At 39.5% G+C, this 20445-nt stretch overlaps 1 protein-coding gene and 1 non-coding gene across 4 annotated transcripts in view; both read left to right on the top strand.

Moving 5' to 3' along the window:
• Window positions 1–20445, top strand: part of Atp6v1a (ATPase H+ transporting V1 subunit A) — a 51055-nt gene that overhangs the window by 11412 nt on the left and 19198 nt on the right. For all 3 annotated transcript variants that reach the window (XM_029544427.1, XM_029544425.1, XM_029544426.1), the window contains exons 2-8: window positions 8985–9080; window positions 11288–11416; window positions 14298–14512; window positions 14784–14921; window positions 16354–16505; window positions 18637–18799; window positions 19714–19822. In XM_029544427.1, coding sequence (XP_029400287.1) covers window positions 8999–9080; window positions 11288–11416; window positions 14298–14512; window positions 14784–14921; window positions 16354–16505; window positions 18637–18799; window positions 19714–19822 — 988 coding nt within the window. In that variant the 5' untranslated portion in view covers window positions 8985–8998. The remainder of the gene's footprint in view (window positions 1–8984; window positions 9081–11287; window positions 11417–14297; window positions 14513–14783; window positions 14922–16353; window positions 16506–18636; window positions 18800–19713; window positions 19823–20445) is intronic.
• Window positions 4928–5031, top strand: LOC115065171. The gene has a single exon (XR_003844961.1). It is a non-coding gene; the product is annotated as a U6 spliceosomal RNA (small nuclear RNA).

Raw genomic sequence — 20445 nt, 5'->3', positions numbered from 1 at the left:
CTCTCTCTCTCTCTCTCTCTCTCTCTCTCTCTCTTCCTTTCACTTCTCTACTACCCTCTTAATTCCCCTCCCCATGCCCTGAATAAATTCTATTCTATACTATAAAAAAAGATATTATTATATTTCTGCTTTATAAACATTTCCTCACAGTCGGTAACTTCTGTTATTCTAACAGTATCTTTTGAGATGTAAAGTATTTTACTCTTCTGAAGTCCCAGTTTGTCAGTTTGCTCTCTGTCTATGGTATATAAGTTAATCCTATCTAATTCAGGCTCTTGGGAACGTTTTGCAGTTCAGGCTTGACGGTTAGTCTTACTGTCCGTTTTCAGAGATTTTTATATCGTGCTGTATGGGTTAAAGTCTTTTGGCTTTGGTTTCTGTGTCTGCACATCTGTTCGACTGTCACTTGTTGAAGAGATGGGAGTTCTCTACTAAATTTACATTTTTATCAAAAGTCACTTGTTCATTTTTCTATGTATACATGTTGTATCTTTTTAAGTGTATATTTTTAAATAATACTAACCTAAATAATAGACTTTAGACTCTGCATTTACTATAGAGTTATTTGTGTTCTAGCTAATATTTTGAACCACTGGAATTATTAATAAAAATATAACATTTAAATTTTAATAAATTAACATAGTTAATAAATATATTAACTTTTCTAATATTTTCAGATGTTTAATAATACCTTTTATTTCAGAAGTTCATTCTGTGATGATATTTGGCTTCAGTTTGGTCTCGGAGAAGTGCTGATTTTAAAAATCTTGGTCATTGGGCATCAGGCCAAGTTGTATTTAGTACATTTTTCAGGGCTATCAGTTTTCACTCAGTGAATAGGAGTTCCTGTTTCACTCATACCTCAGCCAAGACTGTAACTAAATACTGTGTGGTGTTTGTGTCCTGTGTGGACAGCCGAACTGCTTTATGACAAGAGCAGGTGCCTTCCCATTTGCCTGGCACTTCAGTCCAGCAGTAAAGACAGGCATCGACTGCGCAGCTAGGTTATTGCTTTTTGGTTTCTTTTTTATTTTATTCATTCATGTATTTATTTATTGGTTTTTCGAGACAGGGTTTCTCTGTAACATTGACTGTCCTAGAACTCACTCTGTAGACTCACAGAGATCCACTTGCCTCTGCCTCCCAAGTGCTGGAATTAAAGGCGTGCTCTTTTTATTTTTTTAAAAAATTACTCTGTGTGTGTGTGTGTGTGTGTGTGTTGCACATGCATGTGGATGGCGGGTGCTTGCATGCCCTGGCAAGCATGTGGGGTTAGTGGACAACTCCTGGGAGTCAGTTTTCTCCTTCCTTCATGTCAGGCCTGGGTTGCACTCAGCTGTGGGAGGCAGAAGCCTTTACTTACCCTCTGAGCCATCTCACTGCTCTGCTTGTTAGTTTCTTGATCAGAGTCTCACTACATCGCCCAGATGGCTCCTCCTGCCCCGCTTTCTTAATTCAAGAATTAGAGAGGCGAGCTGCCACACCTTGATTTCTAATTACAGTAGTAGCTAGCTAGTTAAGTACTGCACAATAGCAGTTTTGAAGACCAAGCACATACTAAGTTAATTCCTTAGTAAATCACACCATTTAAAACCTCTACGAATGACCAAGTTTTTCTTGCCCCACAGTCAACTTAATAAATAAACTGTAGCTGTTACTAATTAAATATACTTAAGCAAACCATTAGAAATGAGGATTTCCTGCCCACTGAATTGAAAACCGTCTGTGGACTTTTTAACTGTCGACCTGACACAACCCCAAGTCACCTGGAGAAGGCTCCTTTCTAATAAGGAGTTATCCAGATCAGGTTGGCAGTAGGCGTGGCTACGGTGGATCGTCTTGATTGTTAAATAAAAGTAGTCAGTTGTGGGCTGCACCATTCCGAGATGAGTTCTGAACTGTAAGACAAGACAAAGCTACATACATACAAGGAAGCCAGCCTCATGTGTGCCCCTCACCCCCTTCTTGACTATGGATGTTGTTTGACTAATTGCTTGAGCTTTTGCCTAGATGTCTCCTCAATCATGACTGAGTGGTAGAGTGGAATTGTAGGCCAAATAACCCCTTTCCTCCCCTAAGTTGCCTTTGGTTATGATGTTCTATCACATCAACAGAAATAAAACCTCTTTAAGGACTTAGCTGCGTATTACTAAATTGTTTCCCATGTTCCTTAGTAATTAATTCAAATTGCTTCTTTTTAATGACTACTTAGTCATTCTTTTGACCATTAATTCAGAACCTCATTCTTTTACCTTCTAAAGGAGCACTTCAAATGATTTGCTGCATTAAATCTCCATTGTTCTAAAATATTACATAATCCTTTTTAAGTCCATGTGGCTATATGCAGGTCTTTTGCAATATGCAGAAAGAAAAGGAACTTATGACCATTTTTAGAAATGCTATTAAAAACAACTATAGGCAAGACTAACAACTAAGTTTGAGCCTATTTAACTGATAAATTAAAATTCTGTTCCCAGCTTAATTCTTAATTACTTATTTTTCAGAAATGCTTGTATTTTAATACAGGGCTGAAGTAGGAGTGTGTGTGTGTGTGTGTGTGTGTGTGTAGGTGTGTACGTACTTGTTAGTCATCATGTTCCCTGATTCCATTAGACCAGCTTTTCCTCCTATAATTTTGTTGTTTCTCTCTCCTCTTTGACTCCCAGCTTTATCTACACATTCCCTTAGAATGTTTAATAATTTTCATAATCTATTTCACTAATGATCTTAAATTTACCTCCTGATCTGTTCATTCTTTTTTAATGATACTATGGAATGTGTATAAATAAAATATTACTGAAATTTTCTCTTTTTATTGCTATCTTGACCAATTAAGTGGATCAATAGAGGAACAGGACCCATAACTTTTTGTCCTTCTATGTTGTCATCTATAGCAAGGTAGCCTGCCTTTCCAAATTAGCTCCTTTCTATGTCCCAGACTATTGCTCCAGCTCAGCACCCCGTGAAGATGACCAGCTGCCGAAGGAGGACTATTTCTCATAGCCCGTATTTTCTAAAACAGAAGAGAAATTACTCAGAAGCTCCTAAAAGATTTTCCTTGCCTTTTATTAGTCACACTATTCCCAAGCAGGCTATTTCCAAGCAGACCATTGCTAATGGAACTGAAATTACCATGATAGAGTCCCCAAAAATTTTAACAAAACTAGGGTTTTATTGGCAAGAAAAGCAGAGGGGTCTGAGTATGCATTGTGAAATAAATCTGCCATATAACATTTCTTATAGAGCTGCTAAGTAGATAAAAAGATGAATAAGAAAGTCCTTCACAAAGTGACTAGCGTGCAGTAGTGTTTTGCACTACAAGTGACCAAAGTAAAGTTTTTATCTGGAATTTTGAACAAGCATAAAAATCATAAGCAGGTTTAGGGTGTTTTTCTCTTTGCAGGAAAATTGCAGATAAAAATCCAATGTAGATCAGGCTAGGTGGTTCATGCCTGTAACCCCAACATCAGGAAGCTGAGGCAGTGGGATTAGGAGTTTGAAAGCAAACTGGGCTGCTGACTCTTTAAATCAATTAATGAGAAATGGAGCTGTAGAAACCCACCTACCAGTCCTGATTTGATGGTTACATCCAGCAGACATTTAATGACATGCCACACAGTATGCCTTTTGATACATACAATGAAAATAATAAACTGTTGAAGTCTACTGATTTTTTTTTCCTTTAAAAACAAACTAACAACCTCCTTGTGCTTTCCAAAGCTACTCTTTTAATGAGTTAGTGTGTTCTTTCTCAACTGTTACATTAAATAACACCAAGTGTCAGTGAAGTGGGTCAGACCATAAGAGAATTGCCTTGGAAGCCTAGTGTTGACTGTTGTGTCCCTTCTCCTTGTTTCCAGCCCAAACTCTGGTAGTTAAAGGAATTGTTTTCAGAATAAAAGACATCACTAGGTATAGCACACTAGCCAGCAGCAATTTGGAATCTGTTATAAAATAGTGGGACAGCTGGCCTCTGGTGTATCACCGCAGTGCTGTGGGTGGAATGATGACTCACTAGTCAGATGGCTGCCTTCGCTGCCTTCTGGATTTTTCCTTCTCTACAGCACAGATTTTTTTTTTTCTTTTTCACTTTTCGCAAATCGGGGGGGGGGGGCTATAGTTTAAAATTAAGGGAATCTTGGTTGTAAATGGTATTTGCTTTTTATTCATAAGGAAAGTAGGAGTTCAGTAGCTAAGGATAAAGCTTAATGTAATCATTGAGTTGGTTTTTTTTGTGCCACATTTTCTTCATGACTCTGGGTGGTAGTGCTGGAGTTCTAAGCCAGGGACTCCAGCCTGCGTAGCAAGTGCTTTATCACTGAGTTACATCCCTAGCACTGCTATTCCCCGGTTTCCTTTGTATATCCCTGAGAACAGCAGGGTAACTGTAAGGAAGGAGTTTCATGTAACATTAAATCATAGTATACTTGGATCCTCTACTGTGAAGACTTGGAATACAACTAACTTTTTTTTTTTTTTAAGATTTATTTACTGTTATATCTAAGTACACTGCAGCTGTCTTCAGACACACCAGAAGAGGGCATCAGATCTCATTATGAGTGTGATCCCCTCCCAATAATCATCGTTTATATATTGGAAGGACTCAGACTATAAATTGTTATTTTAAAGTCAGCCTGTGCTGCTTCTGAGAATACACGCATCTCCTATATTATCTGGCTGGTTAAAGGGAAGGCTGAGTAGTATTACACCATATTTTCTGCCTGAAATATGGCACTTACCGATCTTTCAGAGGACAACAGTGCTAGGAGAACCTGACCTCATACCCCACTCCATCCCTCCCCTGCCTTTCCAGGCACCTGTAAACACACACACACACACACACCATTAAAAATAATAAAAATAAATTTTAAAAGCAGTAGCAGCTGCTGCTGTTACATTAGACATACTTTTTAGAAATGGGGCAGTCGTGCTCGCTTCGGCAGCACATATACTAAAATTGGAACGATACAGAGATTAGCATGGCCCCTGCGCAAGGATGACAGACAAATTCGTGAAGCGTTCCATATTTTTTTTAAAAAAAATATATATATATATATATAAAAAAAAAGAAATGGGGCAATCTTGGCTTGGATTAAATTACTCTCCATACCCCTTTCTCTCAGGCAGACTCTATTGGACTCTGCAGGTGAAGTAGACTAATCGAAGGAATCTCAGCTTTCCAATGCTGTAATTTACAAATTCAAACTCAGTCTTTTTGACTCAAAGCCTTGGTCTCTGTCCTCTAAAATAAAGAAGTAATATTCCTTTCCACTTACACAGTATTTGAAATATTTCTTATTTCTACTGCTCCCTTTCTAAAGCAGTCGATAAAATACTTTCTGAAAGGATAGTCCAAGGAGTGAGGGACCATAAAGACTGCCTTTGAGCCAGGAGCAACAGGAGACACTAAGGATGGACAGAAAGTCATGCATACCCGTTGTGAAAGAAGGTGCTTCTGGAAGTCAATGGCTTTTTCAAAATTGAGCTGCTATTCAAGTAGCATTGCTAAGGGAATGTTTGTGAGCATTTCACAAGGAACATTTGACCAAATCTGTGATTAAATCACAATTCTTGAATGAGTGGTAGCATGATTCTTGTTTTTTAGTTAAAGATAAGGGATTTTGATTTGCCTAAGTTTTCCTGCAGCATATCATTAGAGGAAACTAAATGTGATCCCAAGTCAGCTGACTCCAGCACTCAGACTGTTTCCACTTTACTGGGCAGATGATCATGTGTCACAGATACTATACAGGGAAGAACTTAGTCTGCGTGATGACCTCAGTACCCTATTTACTTCTTTGAAGGGTGTGTGTGTGTGTGTGTGTGTGTGTGTGTGTGTTACACATCACATGCTTGCAGGACCTCACAGAGGTCAGAAAAGACATTGGAGTCTGTGGAACTGGATTGTAGACAATTGTGAGCTACCATGTGAGTGCTAGGAATGGAACTTGGCTCCACTGTAAGAACAGTAAATTCTAACCACTAAGCTCTCCAGCCCCTAAAGGATTTTTTTTTTTAATGTGTGTATTTGTATGTGTGATGGGTACCTGCGGAAGCCAAAAGAAGATATCAGATAATTTTGTGGGGTTTTTTTGGTTTTTGGTTTTTGTTTTTTTTTTTTGTTTTGTTTTGTTTTGTTTTTCATTATCTGGTGGTTCCTAGAAAACCTTGTTCTCAGGGATGGGAAGATAGTTCAGTTGGTAAAATGTTTGTGGTGCAAGGATGAGGGCTTGTTCAGTTCTCAGCACCCACCCACTAAAATGCCAGGTGCCGTAGCATAGCGTGTGCTTCTGGAGGCTGAGAGGGGTGAATACCTGCGGCTCAATGGCTGGCCAACCTGATCAAATCTGCAAGGCCGGGCGGGGTCTCAGGGAAAGACCCTTTCTCAAAGAAACAGGTGGACAGCTCCTGAGAAACAACACTCAAGATCCACCCGTGTCTACACACAGCTTTTGATACTTTGGCTAAAGGGTTACAAATTGTGTGTATGCGTGTGATCCTCTGGCATCTCCACAAATGCTGGAAATCACCCCTCGGTGTTGCCGTACTCAGCAAAGCTCAGGAGCTGGCTTTCTTATCTGTGTTCTTTTTATCTGGACTCAAGTGTCCTCAAAACTTGCTTTCTAACAACTTTTTTGTATATATGCTTCATCCATATTGATCTACATTTGCCCATATTCTCGACAGTAGAATCAGTTTCTCTTTTGTTCCCAATACAGTGTTTATACCTTAATTGAACACCTAAGTCATTTTTCTGTGTAGTCCATTTGAGTACACCAGCAAAAAGCTCCTTGAAAATAGTCACATGCTTAGTTGCAGCTTTTATTCTCTTGCTTTAACACGGGGCCTTGCCCTCGGGAAGAACAGAACAAACATTCAGGATATGGAAGTCCATTGACATTCAAGCCTTAGCTAGCATTTTCAGTCTCTCGGCCTACATGCAGTCTTTCCTGGATCTAATGTGTTAGAGCAACAGCACACAATCCTCCCCTCTATTCCTACTTCCTTTTGTTCACGGGGAGGCACATAGTCAAGGTATCGCCTATCTTTGGATGCTGGGTCCCTATTGTTGCCCTAATGTAAGCTTTTAGACTAGCCTGGCCGGTCTGTTTGCTGTTCCTGAATATTTTATTTCCATTCTCCCATTCTCGGCTCATCTGGGTTGCCTTTGCCACTCACCCTTTCCTTGTTTGTACAAATACCAGCTGACCTTCAAGATGGCGTCATTAAACATTGCAGTCTGTGACCATTACTAAATGTATATGATGTGGCATTTTATTGCTGAATGCTGTAAGACTAATTTTGTGGAATCCACTGATTTTCCTTTTTGGTGGTGTTGGTGTGTTTGTTTTTATTGTTGTTTTTTGTTTGTTCTTAGGCATGCTCTCTCGCTCTATAGTACAGGGTGGTCTGCAGCTTACTTTGTAGCCCAGGCTGACTTTAGACGTCATAATAGATCTCCTGAGTCTGCTTGCCATGTGCTGAGAACACAAGTGTGAGTCAGCAGGCCTGGCTTCTGTTTTCTCTTTGGATATGGGTAGTTGTCCATTGGAGTTTTCAGATTGTACTGCTCTAAAGTAGATGTTGAACTAGGTTTTCTTCTTTTAAAGCTTTCTCTTTATTTTATGTGTATGAGTATTTGCTTGCATGTATGTGCATCACGTGCATACTTGGTACCTGAGGAAGCCTGAAGAGGATGTCAGCCCCCTAGTACTGGAGTCACAAATGGTTGTGAGCCGCCATGGGGAATCTGGGAATTGACCCTGGGTCTTCTGCAAGAGCAGGTGCTTTTACCACTCAGCTTTGTCAAGCTCCTCAATTAAACTTTCTTAAGTGGTTCTGTTCTACTAAAAGAAGAAAAGGAAAAATGCTCTGAGACAAATGTTAAAGATATAATATAAAATACATAGTTTGTTCCCCTATGAAAAGTGTTATGATAAGAAACTAAATCAAACAAGGGTGGAGCTGGAGACTTGGCTCAGTGGTTATAAGCACTTGGTCTTCCAGAAGACTCAGGTTTGGTTCCTAGCACCTACACAGTGGCTCACAACTGTCTGTAACTTAAGTTTCAGGGGCTCCAATACCCTCTTCTGGCCTCTGGGGGCCCCAGTTATGCATGTAGTACACATACAGAAATTAAGGCAAACACTCAACATTAAAAATGAATAAAGCATTGAAAAATTAAAGCAGGGGCAATATACTTACATTAGTGTTTACAGTGGCTCATGAAGAAGGTGACATTTGAACAGAATTCTAAAAGAGGTACTGGGCTGGATAACCTAGCAAAAAGGCTCTCAGCCAAGGACAGCAGCCCTTCCAAAGCTGAAGCTTTATAATGATCAGAGTAACTGGAGAGGGGATATTGATGAGGGTATGAATAGCAAAGGGATAGATAAATCATCAGAAAATGTTAGTATTTTCTGTGAATATGAAATGTAAACATAGTTTAATTACTATAACATATACTGGTTGCTTATTTAAGAATAAGGTACTTTTTATGGTTTTTTGAGACAGGGTTTCTCTGTATAGCCCTGGCTGTCCTGGAACTCACTTTGTAGACCAGGCTGGCCTTGCACTCAGAAATCCACCTGCCTCTGCCTCCCGAATGCTGGGATTAAAGGCGTGCGCCACCACGCCCAGCTAAGAATGAGGTACTTTTAACTAAATTTTAAGGATTTTATGTTGAGCTGGATGGTGGTGGTGCACACCTTTAATCCAGCAGCCCTAGGAGGAAGAGGCAGCCAGATCCCTGGGTTTGAGGACAGCTGGGGCTAAAGCACTAGTTCTGGGACAGCCAGGGCTACAGAGAGAAACCCTATCTTGAAATAAACTCCCCTTGCACCCACGCACGCGCGCGCATGTGTGTGTGTGTGTAATGTCGAATTTTATTCTGAAATAGTTTTATGACTTGAGAATATACCATCTCTGCTAATTCTTTTGTTTTAGAGTTTGTAATTATGGTTAACTTTCTTCTTTTGCCTTAGGTAAATTTAACACAATGGATTTCTCCAAGCTACCCAAAATCCGCGATGAGGATAAAGAAAGTACATTTGGTTATGTGCATGGAGTCTCCGGGCCTGGTAAGTCATGTGCAGCTGCAAGAGCAAGGATGCCTTGCTGTGACCGGCATCTTTCAAGGTGCCGTGGGGAGAAGCACAGGTCCTGCCAGACCTCATAAATGGTTTGATTTGTAAGAGCTCATGGTGACTATGAGAGTAAACTAATATGGCCACCGTAATGGTTCACCAAGCACTAATCTAATCATGTACCTTTGACGGTTTGTCATTGATAAGCTACTTTGTGATACCATGCTTGTTAGGTAAATAAAGCTTAATTTTTTTTATTGTTAAATTTGAAATATAAAAGCTTTAATGTTTATAGCTTTTAGTATACAGTGCCATATGTATAATAAGTTTTCAGTTATTCTCTACTGATCTGAACTTAAATAAGGATCTTCAGAGCCTTTCTTGGTAATGTTAACTTCTCCTCTGTGATTATACAGCTGTCTGAGTGATTTTTCCAGGTGTCTCACAGCTACTTGAGAGAAGCCTGATGGCCTGATACTGAGAATAGAAAGTAGTTTTACATTTTATATCCATTTTGTCAAACCTTGGAACCCTGCTTTTAAAATAACCATCTCATTTCAGTATTCTTTTTTTTTTTTTCTGAATGTCCCACTAACAAATATGAACTAGGTACAACCTGCTCATTGATATTAAAATATGTTTTCCTTTAAGTTTCATACTACAGTCTGTGCCCTGTTCTAATGACAGTGAAGGTGATGGTGCCTCTTTGGCAGACTTTTCGTCTGCTGATGAGCTCTGCCTTCCTCTCTCCAAGCACTCAGTGAGCTTGAGCTCACTGGTGAGAAGCAGAGTAGCATTTCACTGTTTCCCATCTCTCTTATGATCACAGAAACAGTTTCCCCATCATGATGATAGGACAGACAGATTAAACATGAGAAAGCTTAGGGAAAAGCAAAGGGGCATCAGCCAGCTTAGGAAAAGCGGATGTGAGGAAATGTACCCCGCGCTGTCCCTGGGGCTGATGGCTGCTTCCGAAGTACTTCTTTGTTGTTGTTGTTGTTTTGTTTTTGTTCAGATGACAAAAATGTATTGTTTTTTATTATTTATTTATTTATTTATTATTTTCTTTGTTTACATTTCAAATGCTATCCCGAAAGTTCCCTATACCCCCCCCTGCCCCTGCCCAAGTACTTCTTAATAGACCAATGGCATCCTTTGGAATTTATGAAATATGATTTTTAAATTCATTATGTGATATTTCAGATCATCTTAATTCTTTGTTTGCTAGAGCAAATTAATTTAACATGTTTCTCCACTGCAATAATTACTATCACATAGTTGTAATCACAGACTATGTAGTAAGAGTGGGTTCATTCCTATGCATTTCTACAAATGTAGCACCCTTCTTCTTCCAGAAAAGTAACTTTTGCCTGCTAGACAGCATGGCCTAACATAGCAAGTTCTAAATCTGGCTCCTGCTTGTGAAAAAATATTAAAAATAGAGGTCCTTTCTTAACTGAATGTTGAAACGGTGGTGGTGGCTGGTTATGAACTATGGCTTGAGAAGAGGAATTATATATGCATGTGTGAGCTACTGGTGGTATTTCATAACAAGATTTCAAAAACCCTAGGCTGGCTTGAAATCCTGATCCACCCATCTCTGCTTCTCAGCTGCTAAGGTTGTAGATTCGTACCATCTGTCTATGGATAGGGTTTTGGTTTGTTTTTTTTTTTTTAAATATTAGAATGAGAGTTTATTGAAGGTCCTCAGCCAAGGAAACTTTAGAATCACTGACTTAAAGTAGTCAAAAGTAAAAATTTTGCTTATCTTTCAAGGGATAACAGCACAGTAAATTGATAATTACTGTATGATGTTTTAAAGCTCTCAATTCCACTGTAACATGTTTGCTTATTTTGTTAATTGTCCCAAAATCTTTCATTGCATGTATGAAAGTAGCTTAGGTTATTCAGAATGAACTTCAGTACTACAAGATGAGAGTTTTCATTTAGGACTTCATGTGTTAAAATAGGTTGCTTTTATGATGCTTTAATCAGTAACTATAGCCTAACAAGGCTATTTTGTTTCCTTTGTATCATTTACTAAAAATATGTCTATATGTGAAACTGTAAAGGTTATTCCTTGGTGGAGGGTTATTTCTTCCATAGTAGTAAATGAGAAGGCATGCTAACGGGCGTATTAGATTTGAAATTAGCTGTAATTATTCATAGAACGTTGGATCAACAGTCTCTTACTCTTTCAGTGGTTACAGCCTGCGACATGGCGGGTGCTGCCATGTACGAGCTGGTGAGAGTGGGGCACAGCGAGCTGGTTGGAGAGATTATTCGATTGGAAGGTGACATGGCCACCATTCAGGTGTATGAAGAGACTTGTATCCTTCTCTGGTCAATTTCCTACCACCTTATGCGTGTCAGGGGTTAAAAATTTAACACAAAGTATGACATGACATGTCATAAAGGAACATATTGAAGACAGAACTATTGGGAATTGGTGTTCTTAGTCAAGAAATTAGAAATAACTTTCTGAATGTTTATTGCTCTTAACATTCAGTGTCATAGACTTGAGGGAATCCAGTTATTTGTTTAGAAGGTTTCATATTGCAGAAGAAAGCATAAATAGGATAATGATATTGGCTCATGTGTTCAAAATTACCCAGTCATGATTTTTATTTAAAATAATAAATACATATAGGTCCTTCACCATTCTCAATCTTTAACAAATAATATAGCTTTAGCACTAAGAAATCCTTAATATTGCTACAATATTGATTTTTAAGAATAATATCTATTTCTAATTTTCTGTGAAAAGCTGAGGAGGGGCTTCCAAGATGCTCTACCTCAGCAGTCAGAGGTGCTTGGTGCCAAGGCTGGAAGGGTGAGTAATCACTCCCTGGAGGTCATGCAAAGGGGGAAGGAGAACACTGATGGGGCACGGGTGTCCTCACCTCCCCATGTCTGTACTCAGCTACACAGGAAACAAGTACTAAACGTTTGTTGTCAGTAAAAGTGTAAAGAAACGCAAGCCTTGCACGTCTTTTGAAAATGCATGTCTTTGACACAGCTCTCAAGGTCAGCATTAATTCTTAGGGTTTTAGCATATTTTGTTTTTATTGCTGCTCTAACAAGAATGCTTGGAGGTAACTGCTCCCCTGTAGGAGTAGTAGGTGCTAACGTAAAAGTCACCTAAAAAGGAAATTAGACACCTCTGTGTTCATGTGTGTGCAGCTGCACGTGCATGTGAAGGCTGGAAGACAGCCTTGCGTGCCAGTCAACGTGATGTTTGAGACAGGAGCTCTCATAGTGCATGGAGCATGGGAAATAGGCTAGACTTGCAGGCTGTCCAGCCCTGAGAATCTGGTTCAGGCTACCCAGGGCTGAGGTTGGGAGAATATGCTTCTTAACGTGCTTTCTAGAGAGTAAATTCATGGACACACGCTTGCAAGGCAAGCACCTTAGTAGCTGAGCTATCACCCCAACCCCAGATTGGAAGCCTCTAGGCATGAAATCGTGGCTAAAAGCGAGTTTGGGGTATGTGTGTTTATTGATCTACCTTTATCTGCCGTTTGATGAGTAGGTGGGAATTAAACACAGAACCGCATACATGCCAAGCATGCATTCGAGTACTGAGCTACCTCACAGTGCCACAGTTACTCTCTTCTTCGCCTGGTTTGTAGACTTAAGTTAATGAAAGTGTATGCAGTGATAAGACTCCCTACATTTTATGGCCTCTGTCTGGCTGACTTCATGACACAAATGACCTCTTTGCTTACTCATAATTATGTATTCTTCTGTACTTCTGTACTTCTAGGTTTGCCTTAGCATATAAAATAATGGGATTCACTAAGGCATTTTTATGCACATATATTATACTTTCTTCTAATTTAAATCACGTATCTTAGCAAATACGAGTAAATATTTGTCCTTCTTCTCATAAGATAGCATATTATATAAAGTATTCTGTACCTGTTTACCATTTTAAGATATTTGGATTGCAGAAGATGAAGATAATATGATAAATATAGTAAAATGTTAATGTTGCAATCTAGAGATACTGGGGTGGTTTTGGAGAAATTCTTTGAACTTGGATGTTAAAAAAATTCCTGTTAAATATTGATAATGAAGTTATGTGTTTTGAGCTGGGCGTGGTGGCGCATGCCTTTAATCCCAGTTCTTGGGAGGCAGAGGCAGGTGGATTTCTGAGTTCGAGGCCAGCCTGGTCTACAGAGTGAGTTTCAGGACAGCCAGAGCTCAAAGAGAGAAACCCTGTCTCAAAGAGAGAAAAAAAAAAAAGATATGTGTTTTGGAGACCTTTCTACTGGAATTCATAGATGTTCTTACTCCTTTTTTATAGGTATATATAATTCCAGCGTACTATATTATCATGACTTAGTAATCAATTAATAATATAAATTTTGATGATTTATAGTCTTTCTTTTAAATAGTACTACAGTGTAAGCATTTTTACTTTTGAAAGATATTCCTAAATTAATCTGTGACTGTTTATTATTGTACTGTCAGCAAATATAAAACAAGGTATCTCACTGTCCGCTCGCCCTTCTTTCTAAAGAATTTCTCAGCTTTTAACATTTTTTGTCTAGGTGTCACTGCTCCATATAGAAGACTGCTCTTCAGGAGTATGGTCAAATTATGAGTTAAGGAGAGGCTTTTGCTTCTGTTCTGAAACCTGTGAGTCGCGAACTGTGCAGAGGCATTGGGCAGCTGCAGCAGACCCAGGTGGTGACCATGACCACTTCTTTTCACACCAGATCATTAGACACTTAATCAGACATGATTAGTCACTAAAAGTAGGCTGTTCATTACATTCTCGTCAGTGGCATCATGGGTGTTTGTGAAGCTGAGCTGAAATCCAAGGAAGCAGAAATAAGTAGGTAGTGGGTTTCCAGTCTTACTCAGTTATACGGTGTTCAAAACCGCGTGCACCCTTCTGTTCATTACAACAGTGGTCGTTTAGGACTGAAATTGATTCTTCCCCTTTTCAATTTACACACCATGCTTTCACTGATAGTTGTTAGGATATGCATATTGATTAAAGTCTCTGGATATTGTTATTTAATGACTAGAAGTGTATATTTTGTTCTTAGAGACTGCAAAATATTGCTGAAATATCAAAGATCTGGGAAACCTTGAGAACTTTTTATATATTCTTAAATGTCATTTCCCTTTTAAACTGATATTTCCTATTAATAATATCTTCAAACTTTTGTTTAAGTTTTCCTTAACTGCTCTTGCTAGCTGGTGTCTCTGTTGGAGACCCCGTACTCCGCACTGGTAAACCTCTCTCTGTCGAGCTGGGTCCCGGCATTATGGGAGCCATTTTTGATGGTATTCAGAGACCTCTGTCGGATATCAGCAGTCAGACCCAAAGTATCTATATCCCCAGAGGAGTCAATGTGTCTGCTCTCAGCAGAGATATCAAATGGGAGTTCATACCCAGCAAAAACCTACGGGTATGTATGGGTAACCAGAAATGCCTAAAACTGGTGAAAGAATATGAAATGAAATGTGCATTTAGTGAACTGTTTTAGTCTTAGTCCAAATAAACATAAACCATGGATCTGCTGTCTAATATTTAGTGCACTTATTGTACTATAGTACTAATGCTTTCTTTATAAGTTAGGCAAGTACTTAAATTACTAAAGTAAGGGTATGTCTCCCTGGGGTTTTTGAATGTTCTGTTTTGTTTTTGAACATTACATAGCAGGTACATTTGTTCCTTAGGTTGGTAGTCATATCACTGGTGGAGATATTTATGGGATTGTCAATGAGAACTCGCTCATCAAACACAAAATCATGTTACCCCCACGTAACAGAGGAAGTGTGACTTACATCGCGCCGCCTGGGAATTATGATGCGTCCGTAAGTACCACTTGGGCTTTGTTCTATAGCAGCCTGCTTGTACATGGCAGTTAGCACTTCAGTGTCCTAAAACTGCAAAGCATCTCTTATGTGTTAGTTCTGAGTGACTCCTGTTTTATTTATTCATTTATTCACTCATTTTACTTACTTTTGTGATGATAGGGAACAAATCCAGAAGCTCACTATGCAAGGTAATCACTCTACCACTGAGCTATGTCATTTCTATGGGTAATTTCGTTTTGACCTGGACTTGAGAATACAAGAATAAGAATATACCTTTTTAATAAGAATTATGATATTTTTCTGTCTTTTTAACTGATGGGTTTACCTAACACTGTGCTTAGAATAGACATGATTTTAACTGTCAATCAGGATTCACATAGTTAATTATATAGTGGATTGTGTGAATTCTTACTTAAGAGTATCATTTGTAACTTAATTTATTAATTTTATTTATAGTCACAGAATCAGGTAGTAGAGTCATAGCAGTCTTGGCATATATTTTTATTGGCATACAATTTTATTGAGAAGACCATGATAACATGTAATATCCTCGTAGTAAATGCAATAAGCAGTTTTTCAAAAGTATTTACAAAAATAACTGTGTGCTTTATAACATGTAGAGAACACATGTCAGTTTGAGATTCTAGAACAGCTGTCTAGACTTTTTTCACTAGCTTAGAGACTCGCTCATTCTAGAGGAATTGCCCGAGAGTACAGCGTTCATGCTTTAATCAGACTACAGATTTCTCCTGGAATTTAGAGTTACTTGTGAATGTGCTTTAAACAGTCTCAATGTTCAAAGATGCTGTCATATTATCACTTCCTTTTAAAAATATTAGTAAAAAAAATAAAAATAATGTTAAATATTTTGGGGCTTTTGGCATGTTATTTTCAGATTGGAGCAATATGATTGTTATAGTAAAACAGAGTGAAAAGAAAGTGGGAAAATTCCACTTTTCCCTAATCCGGGGAGCATGTGTAGCCTTGAGGACTTAGCTGTCATACATGTACAGTACTTAGCCGTCATACATGTACAGTACTTAGCCATCATACATGTACAGTACTTAGCTGTCATACATGTACAGTACTTAGCCGTCATATATGTACAGTACTTAGCCATCATACATGTACAGTACTTAGCTGTCATACATGTACAGTGTATGCAGCTCTTTATTACTTGATGTGCTCCTTTCCAAAAACCTCCTACCATACTTTATCTTAGTCAGTGAGACAATGACGTATCCAGAAAAAAAGATACGGCCATATGTAAAGACACATAATAAAAACTATACGTCTCCCTTCTTACTTATAAAAGTGCCCTCTATCTGCACGAGGAGCCTGGGGTTGGTTACTTACAGTTTGGAGGAAGAGTGATTCACGGATTTAGCTACCTTTAAGGTTTTACTGTTTTATTGGTTTGTTTTAACAGGATGTCGTCCTGGAGCTTGAGTTTGAAGGTGTGAAGGAGAAGTTCAGCATGGTCCAAGTCTGGCCTGTGCGTCAGGTGCGGCCTGTCACTGAGAAGCTGCCCGCCAATCACCCCTTGCTTACTGGCCAGAGAGTCCTCGATGCCCTTTTCCCGTAAGTTTGCTGTCTCCCACCATTTGCCCCCAAGGTGTCTTTTCATAATCTTTGCAGATATGAATTCTATGTATTAAATATAGTGATAGGTTTTATCTAGGGCAAGAATGGTGTTGCCAGTAATTAAAGAGGCAAAGTTTTTTCCTCTCTAGTCAAAAAAAAAACATTGTATTTAAAAAAAACTTCCCGAAAAAAGAAAATTTCCAAAAGACTATCTGTGACAAAGCATATAAATAGCTTTAAGTTGTCCTAGAATTGATAATTTGGTATTGCTATAAATTGTTAATTTCTAAGATCAGATGGACTCTGTATTCTGCCAACAGTAGTCATTTACAGTCTGCTTGCTTCCATTTTCTTTGTCTAGAAAATTTTACTTTCTTTTGTTAGATACCTGTGACTTTATGCTACTGTATTTTCTACAATGACCTCATCATTTAATTTCCAAAAAAGACTGGTTTCTGCCTCAACCTTGAATCACTATAAACTCATTAGTTAAAAATAAAATAAAAAAGGCAGGCACCCTGCCACTAACTGGGGAGCCCCCCTGCTCTCACTGGAGGCCTGCCTCTTCGGAGTTACTCTTTGACAGTTCCTTTCCCACAGAGATCTCTGTGCTTTGATTTCCTTACTGCTCATTGCCTCCTGTCTCTGTGTCCTTCATTATTCAGAATATACTCCACAGGCTGAATCTTAGGAATAGTTCCTAGTGGTATGATAAAACTTTGTATTTTGTCAGGACTCACTGGCAGCATCCCAACATGGATCCATTCAGCTGTTCCCTCCTGCTTTGCACACACCACTGAGGAAAACCAGATGACCATAGAAATTGATTTCTGCCCACGCTGCTGTGTCCTTGCAGCTGCTTCATGCTTCTTTGTGTATTTCAGTTACTCAACTCCACGCCTCCTCCTTCCCCTTTCTCCTTTGCTGAGAAATCAGAGACTATGAAGTTTCACCTACCTCCTCTTCCTTTCCCCTTTTGGGGTTTATCACATCTCTGGGCTCCTCAAGTATGTCTCTCTCTTCTGCCTCTTTTCTTAAGTTTCCTGTCTAATGAGAGAGAAAGGAAGGGAAGAGGAGGGGTGAGGGTTAGAGTTTATCCTTTCTGTATGTCTCTGTTCTCACCCTTGGTGTCATGGCAATCTCCTGAGAATACACATGACACCAGCGCCTCTCCTCTTACCCATGGGAACTCTGTCTTGCAATTAACATTGCTGGTTCCTTGAACTGGGCAATACATTTTTAACTTGTCACAACTTTGAATATTTTCTTGTAATGGGCCCCTGTTCTCATCTGTTCCTAATTCTTATAAGCTTCGGGATTTCTTAGGTTTCTCTCCTGTAATACACTCTGCCCTCATTCAAACCTTAGCTCTTTGAGGATGGCCTTATCACTCTTCCTGACTAAAGTAAACTTTATGGTAAGATGTAAGTTTCCTAGGCCCCTTTCTACCCCTTATGAAGCAGATATGCTTCATACATGGTTTTTAGTTGTAATTCGTGTGTTGTCTTTAGTGAACAGACTTGTCCAAGCATGAATGCCACCAGGGCTATTTTGTTATCTCCAAGATACTTCCTCAGGTGTCTATGGAACACACTTTTACTTTCCAACCACTGTAAGTGATAAAAATGGTTAATCATAATAAAATACTTGTCTTTTGTTATTTTGAGATAGTGTGTCACTCTGTACCTCAGACTTGAGTAATTCAGGCCAGACCTCGGCTCATGGGTAATCCTACTGCTTCAGCCTCCCAAATGCTGGGACTATAGGCCAGAACTGCCTCATCCATCTTTTCTTTTTATTTAAGACGTACTTTCTCTGTGTAGTGCTCGAACTCACCATGTAGTGCAAGCTGGCCTCACACTCACAGAGGTCCACCTGCCTCTGCCTCCTGAGTGCTGGGATAAAAGACGTGCAGCACCACACCTGGCTATAGCCACCTTAAAACATATGCTGTTAGGCACAAATGAGCTGCTAATAATTATGTCAATATATTCTATGTGTATAGAAATGTTTCAGAGTAATTGCCTTAAGTATTTTTACATCAGTTGCCTACTTTGTTTAGCAGTATACATTAGCAAGCCAGCAGCGTAATAAACGTTTCTTTTAATTTTTGTTTGTTGTCCTTCAGGTGTGTTCAGGGAGGAACTACTGCTATTCCGGGTGCCTTTGGCTGTGGAAAGACTGTCATTTCCCAGTCTCTATCCAAGTACTCCAACAGTGACGTCATCATCTATGTTGGATGCGGTGAAAGAGGAAATGAGATGTCAGAAGTTCTCCGGGACTTCCCTGAGGTCCGGCTATAGAAATCTCCAAATAATCATCTAGAGGAAATGCCTCATATTAGCTGTCACTGACAATAGTTTATGCTCCATGGGCAAAGAATGGTGCTTTCAGTTGTCAAGATGCTCTCAAAGAATTGTAAATTAATATTTTTGATTAATCTGTTTTGTTTTTTGGGGTTTGTTTTTTGTTTTTGTTCTTGTTTGTTTATTTATTTATTTATTTATTTTGGTTTTTCGAGACAGACTTTTTCTGTATAGCCATAGCTGTCCTGGAACTCACTCTGTAGACCAGGCTGGCCTCGAACTCAGAAAACCGCATGCCTCTGCCTCCCAAATGCTGGGATTAAAGGCGTACGCCACCACACCCGGCAGTCTGTATATTTTTAAAAAGGAAAATGAATTCTTCAAAGTCAGACACCTAGAAGTTTCTCTTTGTTCTCACTTAAGAGAAAAGTAAGATGGATAAAAGAAAAACCATTTATATTTTAACTGGGTATGGTGGCATGTGCCTGTAATTCCTGTACTTGGGAAGCTGAGTCAGACTGGTCAATTCCAGGCTAACCTGGACTACATGAGACACTGTCTAAAAAACAAACCCTAAGAAAAAAAACCTACCCCTAATGAAGCAGATACCATTTAAATATGAAGCTTTTCATGAGCTCTGTGATCTAGGTTACTGTAGTAACATGTCCTTTTTCATGAAATCATGGATTTCCTTTGTCCATTTGAAATGTCCAAATGGGATTGCTTGTTTGTCAGACAGTGCTGTGGGACAGGGCAGGGAGGTTGGCGTGATGGGAATAGTCCTAGGGAATTCTGACGAAAGGATTAAACAGAAAAACGTTGCAGTCTTTCTAGGTGGGGGGAAATGTAATGTTATACTGAAACTGGAGCTCGTGCACTGATGGATTTCCTGTCCTTAGCTCACCATGGAAGTTGATGGGAAGGTAGAGTCAATCATGAAGAGGACAGCGCTGGTAGCCAATACCTCCAACATGCCTGTGGCTGCAAGAGAAGCCTCCATCTACACTGGTGAGTCTGGGGCTGGAAGAGAAGAATTTAACACCGGCACCCAGCTTTTCTTTCCCAAGAACTTCATCTTTAAAAAAAACCATGCAATCACTTTCCTGGCTTTTAAGAAATACCTGGTTTGTTATATGTATCATGAGAATAAGTAAACTCAAAGTTTTTTAAAAGATTGTATGGGCAAGGGCTGTGTGGAGTATATTATGCCCCATGTCTGTGTGCCCTTAGAGAGCAGAGAGGATGTCAAATCCTCCAGAGCTGGAGTTACAGGCAGTTGCTTGGCTCTGTGGGCAGAGCTCAGGTCCTCTGCAGAGCTCCTAACCTCCGAGCCGTCTCTCCAGACCCAAACCTAAGATGTTTGTTGAGCTGCCCCAGACGGTGGTGTCGCCTTCCCCTGCTCCTCCTTCACCTCCCCTGCACACACACCCTGCCTGAGCTGCACCCAAGCTTACAGGTCTCTCTGTCTCTGTCTGTCTGTCTGTCTGTCTGTCTGTCTGTCTGTCTCTCTCTCTCTCTCTCTCTCTTTCTCTCTCTGTCTCTCTCTGTCTCTCTGTCTCTGTCTGTCTGTCTGTCTGTCTCTCTCTCTCTCTCTCTCTCTCTCTGTCTCTCTCTCTCTGTCTCTCTCTCTC

Source organism: Mus pahari, chromosome 12 (genome assembly GCF_900095145.1).
Source record: "Mus pahari chromosome 12, PAHARI_EIJ_v1.1, whole genome shotgun sequence".
NCBI classification, from domain to species: Eukaryota; Metazoa; Chordata; class Mammalia; order Rodentia; family Muridae; genus Mus; species Mus pahari.
Note: the sequence above shows the minus strand (reverse complement) of the source record. Positions and strands in the feature narration are given on the sequence as shown.